The 11,760-nt window shown below is 35.1% G+C and overlaps 1 protein-coding gene across 1 annotated transcript; it reads left to right on the top strand.

The window, feature by feature from the left end:
- Nucleotides 1-449: 449 nt before the first annotated feature.
- On the top strand, nt 450-11,412 carry LOC131943050 (apoptosis-stimulating of p53 protein 1). The gene is made up of 10 exons (XM_059303060.1): nt 450-573; nt 684-873; nt 3,201-3,388; nt 3,855-4,592; nt 4,925-5,480; nt 5,644-6,098; nt 6,698-6,831; nt 9,124-9,290; nt 10,178-10,377; nt 10,946-11,412. The coding sequence occupies exons 1-10, from the start codon at nt 532-534 to the stop codon at nt 10,991-10,993; spliced, it is 2,718 nt and encodes a 905-aa protein (XP_059159043.1). The 5' UTR covers nt 450-531; the 3' UTR covers nt 10,994-11,412.
- Nucleotides 11,413-11,760: the final 348 nt, after the last annotated feature.

Below are 11,760 nucleotides of genomic sequence, written 5' to 3'. Positions count from 1 at the left end.
CGATTTGCATCCCCCCTCAAACTTTCGATTTGCACCCCCCCCTATTTTTTGCCTTGGTGTCACCCCCCTAAATGGTGTCACCCGGTGCGGTACGCACCCCCCGCCCCCCCCCCCCCCTCGCTACGCCCCTGATTAGATCTAGATGTAGTCTAGATTTCTACCGTCTTCTAGAATTCTAGATTGGAATGAAGAAATAATTTAGATTAGGCCTAGATCTAGATCTACTTACTAAATAGTCTAAATACATAGATTCTAGATCTAGAATGGAAATGGAATCAAAGAAAAATTATAGTTATAAAATAAAACAAGCCCATGGCGTGGCATCAATAACTCATTGTCATAGTCCAAATATTTAATATTACATTAGGCCTACTTGTTTTCTCTTCTTTTTGTTTATTATATCATTTCTTACCATCATTATTCTAGCAGCATGAAAACATTTATTCAAAAGAAGGCCTAATGTCAGAGTGACATTTCTATTTATAGGTGGCTGGGGATGCCAATGATCTAACTTTAGCAGAGCTGCAAGACATGGCATCCAGACAACAGAGACAGATAGAATCACAACAGCAGGTATGAGCCTCTGTCAGTAGAATCATATACTCCACACTTTGTTGGTCTGTAATGTGGAAGACATTAGCTTTATGAAACAGTAGAATGATGTGTGATGTTTCTTTGTGCAGGTCCTAGTGGCCAAGGAGCAGAGGCTAAAATATCTGAAGCAGCAGGAGGCTAGGCATGCCCAGGTGGCATCTGAAAGTGAGCGGTTAAAAAAGATCAGGGATCGTGTTGAAAGTCAGGAGCTGAAATTAAAAAAGCTGCGAGCTTTGAAAGGACAAGCAGAACAGTACAGAGCTAATAATGAGAATTTAAGTAGGTTTATTTATTTAATAGTAACTAGGTAAGCTGTAGGCCTATAGGATTTGCCATAAATAAAAAATGCATTGCAAATGCTCTGATGTTTAATTAAAAAGTTAGGTACACTAAAACAAGAGTAACTATTTAAGGAGTGAGATTTTTATATTGTTGGAAATAAAAAAGACATTGTTATATGAGAATTTTGACGACTAGACAATAAATTATGGAATATTCCACTTTCATTCTGTTCTTAGCAACATATCATACAAGTTTTTAGTTTATAGTGAAGACTTTATTCAATTTTTTTATTTGAACTAAAGAAGAATTTTTAAAATCTATCAGGCCTATCAAAGCTTGTCAATTCTACCCTTTTGTTTGTTTTTGTGTGTGTTTGGTGCCAATAGTTCACTTAAAAAAGGAAAATAATTTTAAAATCTGTGTTCCCTTGTTGTACAAAAAGATTAGACTGTAAAGGATTGCGTATATAATATGAACAGGGATGTGACTTTTCCGAATTTTAGCGGAAATCCGATTTTTCCGTTTCAGCTGCAATTTTCCTCCGCTGATTTCATCTTTGCCGAATTTTTCCGCCGATTTTCTATTTTTGCCGAAGTTTTAAAAATTAGGAAAAAAAACGAAAACGGCCGACTTGCGCATTCCATATATTTGTATTTAAATCGAGAATTACAGTACTTAGGTCAAATATGCACATTTCTTTTTAATTAGACGATTGCGCTAGGTCTGACGGTGCTAGATTAAGATGAAATATAGATCTAGGTTAAGATTCAGAATTTCTACGAATTTCAGTATTTTTCAGAACGCAATTTTTTGGTCCAAAGTTTCCGCTGATATCAGTTGAATATTTATCAAACACGGGAAAAGTAATCTAAAATAATGCCTTTCTTCAAATGAAACTCGCATCTCCCAAGCCTGGTAATCTAGCTATCGATGTAGCCTAATTTATCTTTCTGTATTTTAACCTTCCCAAAATCTGGTTTCTCTCTGATTTTATTTTATTTAGCTATCTAAAATTAATATTAAAATCCTTGCAAAAGGTGACTATGAGGACTAGACTACACCCCCCCCCCCCCACATGTAGCAACCGTGGCTCTTGTGACCTCACCTTGACCCCCTAGTACGTGTTTGGTATTGCTTGTGGGGAAAAAAATTAGAATGACGTCACAGTAATTTCAAATAGCTGTTCCTGCAATACCTATGCTATAGGCCTACAGATTAAAAAAAAAAAAACTGAACTCAACGTGACTCCGAAGAAAAAAATACGATACGGACTGTTTTTAATAAGGGGTCTTCCATAAATAACGTCACTCGCGGGGGGGGGGATCCGTAATTTTGTGACGTGTAATGAGGCGGAGGGGGATCAGATAGTGTGACGTCATATTTTTTCATTTTAAAAAAGTAATGTTAGAAACTGAATTTTAGCCGCTATTACGCGTTTTAGAAAACTTTAAAAAAATTGTAATACAAATTAATTAAAATACCCTACGTTGGTCAAGCTCAGTTAATATTTTAGAAAAAAAATCGATGTTTAAAAAAAAATTCAAATTCAATTTTGAGGAGGGGGAGCGGTTGTTGGCTGAGGTGTGACGTCATTTTAGGGGGGGGGGGTCTGTCTTTTGTGATGGAGAGGAGAGGGGAGGTAAAAATCGTAAAAAAAAAACGTAACGTCATTTATGTATGACCTCAAACAATTTACAGCCATTCCAAAAACCAAAATAACGATGTGGTCTGGCTATCGAAATGGTTAACTTTGGTTCACATATCAGACCCTTTCTAATTTCAGCTAATCTGGTCGATTTCATTTTCCATCACATGAACCCAAAACTTTCAAATAACAATTAATCTGAATCTAGGCATTTTACAGTTGAAGACTAACATTTTTCCATGCCAATCTTTAAAAGAATGTAAGGCATAATTTAAAATTGAAAACAAAAGTGTAACTAGACTAGATTAGTACACTTTAAATTAACTAAATGTTGAACATAATTGCCACTTTTGTTACATTGTAATTGTAATTTTTTTTCAAAAGTTGTTAATAAATTAAACAATAAATTGCAATTAGACAAGACTTTCAATGTCATTTTAGAGTAACATAATAACTTGTTTTATTTATAATATTAGCTATATTAAATGATTAATTAGAACAGTAATGGCGTGAGACTGCTTTAACTGCGATTAAAAAAATAGACAAAATGTTGAGTTCTTGTCCGAAGAAAATTTCCTAATTTTTTTCCCTGGTCTGGTCACATCCCTGTATGAATGTAAATATTTTTTCTTAGATCTTATCATAATGTACACACATGTTTTTCATGTTTTTGTTACAGACACTGAACTAGAGGCTGTCAAGGCTTTGTTCAATGAAAAAGAAAAAGAGTTGGCCATGGCAGTAGCGAGGGTTGACCAGCTGACCAGACAGCTGAAGGATTTAAAAAGTGGAGTTGGCAAGGGCTTGTTGGGGACTAAACAAGCTAATGCTGCTATAGAGTTGGAGAAACTCAGGAGAGAGTTGCTGGTTAGTTGTGTTGTTTTTGTTGAGGTCATTTGGTACTGGGTGGGTCACATCAGTGTTTGTGGTTGGGGGTCAAGGTTTAAATAATAATGACATTGATTTAAAAGTATTTTTAATTGAAGTTTTTAAGTAATAGTACTAAATCAAATGCAAACCAATGATTTTTGTTTTTAATTTTAAAATTCCTTTTGATTGTGAAAAAAAAACATTTTATAAACTCTTTTTTTTAAGTCTCAATAGTAAAACTAATTTAATTCATCTTTATCGGATGTATTGTGGCCAGCCACTTTGATACAATGAAATGAGGGCATGACTTTACAATAGTTGTGAACCTTTGATTTAAGCTATTACATTTGATTAATTTACGTATGGAATTTTATATCGCAATATTTGCTCAAACACATTCCTCAATAAGAAGATAATAATTAAATTATTTGTCTGATAACAAATAAAACATTTATCATGGCAGATACGAAACAGGTTGAATGAACAGCAATCCAATGCAATTTACACCAAAGAAAAACTTCTGCACCAACATAAAGAGGAGGTGACGAGGATAGACTCGAGGATAATTGAGCTCCAACAACGCCTGAGAAAACAGAAGATGCTTGAACAACAGATGGCTGAACACGGTGGTGGAAACGTCATCAAAAACTCTGAGACTCAAAACTCTGCCAACACTGGGACTAAGTTGAATGGGATAATGAAGACAGGGGTAAATCCCTATAAGGATAAGTTTGTCTATGACAAAACTGAAGAAAATACTGGGATTAAAAGAGAATTAAACAACAATTATGGTCAGTTTGATGATTATAATCTTCCTGTTGTGGTCAGTTCTGATCACAAAGGGACACTGAGTTCAAACAGTCAGTACCACAAGCAGCATCCATCCTCGTATTTAAACAGTGTCAGTGAGCCAAGTCTATCCACCAAAGTTAGTTCAAACCCAGCAGGTTTTAACAAGGATCAGCTCACATCTAGTCAGCACAGGACAGACGACGCCCCCAGTGGACAGGCCTATAAAAGTCCTCATGACCTGGCTGGGCATAAAGTTCCACCAAGTGCCAGCAGCCCTAAAGAGCAGGGTAAACCTGGACTACACCCTGTCATAAGCATCAGTGAGGAGGAGAGGCAGGCAGGGAGTGGCCAGAGTTCACCAGCCACCAGCGAGACAGACAATGACAAGTCACAGTCTAAAGGAGAAGAGGTATGGCAGATTTATCTTGCACATCATTTTACATGCTGAAGCTTTGATGTAAAACTGAATAGCAGACCACCATTTATAACTACATGAATATTTACCATACTATCAATCAAACCTGTTTTTAAGTTACTATTTATAATGTTCAGGCATGAAACAATATATTGTCCATGTTGGCCTTATAGCTAGCTCATCTTAACCTTGTCAATGTATAAAGTTAATTGTAAAAAGTATACTGAGACTCCTTTTATAAGCAACAGGTATGATTTTAATGTAAACTTTATGTAAACATTTCATGCATCTGTGCTTGTTTAAACATTTATTCATGAATTTGCCAGGTGATCACCTCTTCTATTGGATCTGTGTCAGCTTTAATTGAAAAACTCAACAAAAACAATGGTCAAATGGATAAAACTGGTTTATTTCGGTCCAATTTTACCCAGAGGCGACCACCACCCATTCATAACAGTGGATTTAATTCAGACAAAACCCACCCAGAGGCATCTCTTCAGCCCAGCGTTAAAACATCTGATGTGGACCAGGATGATGTGAACCCTGGCAAAATGGGATCAAATGTTGCCCAGTCGCAACCGTCACCAAACAGTGGTCTCCATCTCAACCAGAAGCCAGCACCAACATACAGATACGCCTCTAAAAACCAGATAGCCAACACCTACATGGGGCGACTGGGCACTGCGGCCATGGAGAGATACCAGAGAAACCTCAACTTGCTGTACAGGAGCTTAGACACAGAGGCAGAGAAAACAGAGCTTGATAAGGGAGCGGAGGAAACTACGTCATTTTCACATACAGCAGACGCATCGGCTGCCTCAGAAAATCTACAGTATGGAGTTGTTAGGTCCCCTAACTATCCTGACATTGCTTCAGATAAAGGTAATATCTCATGCTTTTAAAAAATTATTTGAATAATCATAAGGTTGAATATAGTTTAAAGTCATTTAGTGGATAAAATCTGAAACTATTTCTCCACTAAAAACTGTTAAATTTTAATGTATTATATATTAAATTTCCATTTTGTGTGTGTTCATTCTTTTAGGAAGCTACAAACTGAATACACCAAAGCATATTCGTAGAAGACATTCAGACAGTGAAAATGAGGAAGTAAACAGGGTACTGCAAGAGACACAAGAGCTAGAAAACCAAAGACAAAACCAAATAGAGCAAGCTGTAGATAGCAACTCAACCCCCACCAAGGTAGCAGAGAAATCAGACTCCAGCCCAGCAGACAAAGCCAGCGTTGCTGTTCCTGTACCAGAGCAGCAGAGTCAGACGGAGCAGACGCCAGCGGAAGAGAAAAAACCAGAAGAGTTGCCTCCTCCTGTCAGCACCCCCACACTCCCTGAGTTGATCAGGATAAGGAAAAGTAAAAGTAACCTCAAGCAGGAGGGGAGCAGGAAGTCAATGAACCGTGTCAGTTTTGACCCGCTGGCCCTCTTGTTGGATGGCTCATTAGAAGGGGAGCTGGAGCTGGTCAAAAAAGTGGCTGTACAGGTTAGATAACTCTCCATGCACTACTGACTTTTCTAGTGGTTAAGGTTTTATCTCACTCATATGTTTGAAACAAATTCTGTGTGACTGTTAACTCACTGTGGAAGGAAGAAACAACATAAAGATGAGGTTTCTCTTTGCCTCTGGGATGAATTCTCTGGGATGCCCCTCAGAAATAATGACCCACCATTTTGGAAATTGAAATATTTATTTCTATTCTGGCCTGATTCTGCTTCTCCTACTATTTCTTTAGTGTGGGTATACTCATATTTAAATTCCGATTTTGTTACTTCCTAGTGTGCTAGTTTCTGTATTTCTGCAGTGAAGTGTCTATACACTAGTTTTTTTAAAATATTTTTTTGATGTAGTCTGTATATTTTCGTAGTATGTTTCAATTGCCTATATTTCAATTGAATTTTGTATATTTCTATTGAAGTATGCATGTTTTAATTAAATTTTATATATTTCCATTGAAGTATGTATATTTCAATTGAATTATATATATTGAACTTTGTTTATATCTATGGTAATTTGTATAGTTCTGTCACTTATGTATATTTCTGTTTGTATATTACTTATATATTTATGTCAATCTATTGCAGGTTGAAGATGTGAGTATGCCCAATGACGAGGGCATCACAGCTCTGCATAATGCCATCTGTGCTGGCCATCTTGAGATAGTCAAGTTCCTTGTTGAGTTTGGATGTGATGTCAACTCACCAGACAGTGATGGCTGGTAAGTTTAGTGGTATTTTTTTCATTACTTTTTTTGGTAGACTTGAGGGCAGGTTAAACCCCCCAAAATACATATTAAAGTCAGAAATATTGATTTTTCAAAATCTATTGTTTCTGAAAGTACATTCAATTCTGAACATTTTTATACAATTATTTCGCCTAATTACGTATTGTTAGTATTTTTTAAAAACATTTTTATTATTTAGAGTAAGGACGTTATTGACCTAAAATCATTTCTACATCTTTGAAACTTCACATTTTATAAAATAAAAGCTAAGTCTACTTCCTACTTTTTTGACATTTTTTAGGTCTCACATTTAAAAAATGTAGCTAAAATCCATTTTTAAAAATTATTTTCTGTTTTAGTTCACCCTGTTTGTATTTTTGTAGTCCTATATAACACTATGTTATGATTTATGTCATTCTGACAAACAGAACTTGTGTTATTGTGATTGCAATGAGAGCTAATTTTGAGCAATTTTACTCCTAAAATGACACTTTTTAGAAAAATTATTTTCTGTTTTAGTTCACCCTGTTTGTATTTTTGTAGTCCTATATAACACTATGTTATGATTTATGTCATTCTGACAAACAGAACTTGTGTTATTGTGATTGCAATGAGAGCTAATTTTGAGCAATTTTACTCCTAAAATGACACTTTTTAGAAAATATTTTCACTAAAACCATAACTTTTTAGTGATTTATTGCATTTTTTTCATATTCTATGTTAGTTACAACTTCCTTATCTCTCAAAAAAGTCCTTACACCTAATTTTCAATTTTGTGGTTTAACCTGCCCTTAAATAAATATGCAAAATTGACATGTTTTTTTCAAGAATAGCCAAGGAAAAATTTATTTAAGTGGATCAAGATTTCCTTTAAAAACTATTGATTTACATAATTATTTATTGCTTCAATTGAAGGTAAGATCGTTATTTGAGCTTGACAGGTTGTTATTCATGTTGTAAAAACTGAACATGATCAACTCCGTAATGTAGTATTGTTTGCCTGTATTGATTTTAAAGTCAAACAAATGTGTGAACTCTAAAAGAAGCTGGACATCAAAATGGCTATAATAAATAACTTTAGAAATATATTTCCCCTAACTAAAACTTATGTAAAAAAAGGAGTAAAATTATTTTTCTCCCTAACCATAACTGGAATACATTTTTAACCATAGCTACAATTTGAGTTAAATAGTACCCTAAACTATAATTTCAGTAAAAATAGTATTGGGTCATCCGTTTACTATGTACACAAATTTGTTTTGTTTTTTAATTTTAGACCCTCCCCTGCCATCCTCACTTGTGACACATGTGTTGAGAAAACTAAGTAGTATGTTTTTTGAGTCAAAGTGTAAATATATTGTTTATTCTATTGATGTTTATTGGGCGGGTTTGTAAGCTGAGGTGTGACATCATTTCTGAGGTTTGGTTCCAGTATTTTATTACCACATATGATGTTGAGTTGGGGGGAGGAGGCAAAAATTGATAAAGGTTGTGACAATTGTATGGATAAGCATAGTGTAGGTATAAATGTGGGATTCATTTACCCACTCAGCCTGTTTTTTTTTTTTTTAAATATAAGCTCCTCCCCTTAATTTAAATCTTACATGCAGGATACACTTTTATGTTTGTTTTGAACGCAAGTGCTTGGACATTAAATTCAACACATGGACCTGAGCCCACTTCCCTTGTCCACACAAGTCAATTTGTTTGCACCCCCCCCCCCCCCCCCCACCATGTGCTTGTATAAAATATTGGTCCTAACTGTCCTAACTATCCTAACTTGAGTAAAATTATTGAACTTAACTAAATTGGGTACAATAAAATATTGTACCAACTTTAACTTTGTCCCTAACTATAACTTGAGTCAAATCTTGTCCCTGGCTATAACTTGAGTCAAACCTTGTCCCAACTATAACTTGAGTCAAACCTTGTCCCAACTATAACTTGAGTCAAACCTTGTCCCAACTATAACTTGAGTCAAACCTTGTCCCAACTATAACTTGAGTCAAACCTTGTCCCAACTATAACTTGAGTCAAACCTTGTCCCAACTATAACTTGAGTCAAACCTTGTCCCAACTATAACTTGAGTAAAACCTTGTCCCAACTATAACTTGAGTCAAACCTTGTCCCAACTATAACTTGAGTAAAACCTTGTCCCAACTATAACTTGAGTAAAACATTGTTCAACTATTACTTGAATAAAACCTTGTCCCAACTATACCTTGAGTCAAACCTTGTCCCTAACTATAACTTGAGTCAAACCTTGTCCCTAACATGTGTTCCAGGACCCCCCTCCACTGTGCTGCGTCCTGTAATAACCTGCCCATGGTGAAGTTCCTGGTGGAACATGGTGCCTGTGTGTTTGCCACTACCATCTCTGATCATGAAACAGCTGCCGAGAAATGTGAAGAGGATGAAGATGGCTATGATGGCTGTTCAGATTATTTGTACAGTAAGTTTTTGTGTTTTATTCTTACAGTTGTGGATTAGTGTTTTGTTTTTTGAAACATTGTTCAGCTGTAAAAGGTTTTAAAAGTAAAATATTTTAATTATTAAAATCTTCATCTAGATTAATCGTAATATTAGCAACAAAATGTAGTGTTTCTACTAAATTAATTTTTCCATGTTTTCAAATTTAGAATACAAAGGTCTTTAAAAATTGTCCTTTTCAATTTTTAAAAAAATTATTGAGAAAAATGTACATACTGTTTTAAATTTTGGCTATTTTGATTTTTAATTTAATTCCAAAGACCAAAATATTTCTCCTCGGATTTATTCTTTTGTCCTACATTGCTGTAATGACGCTAACAGCTTTTGAAATTATTGCTAATTATCCTCATCCAAGTTTTTAATCATATATCTAGATTTTCATATTGCCAGAGCTTTTAGTTTTCTGCATAGTTTCACAAATGATCTGTATTGTAAAAATAAGGCCTTCCTGCAAGTAGCAGAATTAATTACAATTTGTGTCTAAACATATTGGTGTATAAAATAATCCAGCTAAAAGATTTATCAGTGATTTTACATTTTCCTTTATTTATAATTTTAAAAAAAGAATTTTTTTACCATAACAAATCACGTATTTCTGCTTTCAAGTATAGCATAGCTTTGCAATTTCCTTCGTTGGTATATAGCGGTTCTGCAACATCATTCTATTGTGTATAGCATAGTTCTGCAACTCCTATAGTGTATTACTTAGTTTTGCAACTTTTAAATTTTGAATAGCAATAATGAACTCTTTTATCATACACATTTATCTAAATTTTAATAGGGTACATAACATAGTGTACAGAATTTTTTTTTAGCCAGGATCATAAAATAATTTTTTTTCTCCTGTAGGTATTCAAGAAAAATTAGGCATCATAAACAATGGTGAAGTGTATGGTGTATTTGACTACCAGGCTACAAATGTTGACGAGATCAGCTTTCAAACAGGAGACAAGCTGACAGTGCTGAGGAAGGGTGATGACCTTGAGAAGGAATGGTGGTGGTCGCAGTTTAATGGGAAAGAAGGATACATTCCACGTAACTTATTAGGGGTAAGCTTTAATGGCTGTGTGGGATGGCATGGTAGGATTGTAGAGCATATGATTGCTAACCCAAAAGTCTCGAGTTCGAATCTGGGGTTGCGTCTGTAGAATGTCCCTGAGTCCAATCTTGGTAGGGACAGGTGGCTGGGTATCGTAAGAACACGCGATCCCTTCATATTATTTCTACAGGTGAACTCTACTTCATCTGCCCCATAGCCGTATAATTGTTACCTCATTCAAGAATTTTTAAAGGAAGTATATACTGGAATAGAGCTGAGAATTTAAAAAATGAATGCAGGTCAGAGCTGGAGGTGTTCTCTCAAGTGTTTAACTTGACCTGAATTATTGATTTATCCCCACCGTCGAGCTGTAGTCAAATAGATTTTATTAGGTAATAAAATGTATGGGTGTAGTCTCTAATTAATGTTGCATTTAATCAATAAAATCAATAGGGCTAAAAACTTTAGTTTTTGAAATTTTAAAATGGTATGCTATTATTAGTAATTGATATCCTAGAAAGAATGAGAATATTTGTACTTGTGAATGTTGTGCTAAAGTTGTATATTTTTTTTTACAGCTTTACCCTAGGATTACACAGAAAGTGAAAGATGTGTCTGACTGTTGAATAATGGTTGCACATCATTTTTATACAGTTTTATCTAAATATGCAACATGTGTCTATACTGTTTATATAAACAAGTTTGTTCCTGTTATGACGACTTCAACTCTAAAACTATGACCGTTGGTTGGAAAGGCTGTTGGTTGGTTGATTGGTCCTGAGAGATTATTACTCACTTAAACATTACAGGACTACAGGTGTGGCCTCTATTTAATGATGAGTAACTTTAAATACTTGAAATCAGCTAGAGGAGATTTCTAGTTGTTGTTAATGTTCATCAGAATATGTTCCAGTTAAGGCCCTGATATTAGTTATGGGTTGACTTTTTTATACTTTGAACTATGCACCAATAAGCCTTATACTCTGAACTAATTCATATTATACATGTAACATGTTCATTTGTCAATAATATTAGCAATTAAAGAATTAACACAATTTTCTTCTTTTTAGTATGCACGTTTTGTGTCTGAATGCAGTTCCATTGGATTTGTATGTGGTACTTGTACTGTTTGTATGCATTAATTGCACTCTTATTTGATTTTATCTTTCCTTACACTGATTTAGTGGGACAGCATGGCTTAAGAGGTAGAGCGCTAGACTGCTAACCCAAAAGGATCGAGTTCTAATCCAGGTTTAAGTCAGTACACCGTCCCTGATAGGCATCTGACTCAGGGGAAGTAAAGGTGGCTTAGCATAGTTCTGACCATGCTATCCTTTCATATGGAAAGATAACAGAAACAGGTGAACTCTGCATCACTTGCCCTATGGACAGA

The sequence above is a fragment of the Physella acuta genome, unplaced genomic scaffold, assembly GCF_028476545.2.
Source record: "Physella acuta isolate Inbredline_101_S28 unplaced genomic scaffold, ASM2847654v3 ptg000439l, whole genome shotgun sequence".
Taxonomy (NCBI): domain Eukaryota; kingdom Metazoa; phylum Mollusca; class Gastropoda; family Physidae; genus Physella; species Physella acuta.
This window is presented reverse-complemented; position numbering and strand designations above follow the sequence as displayed.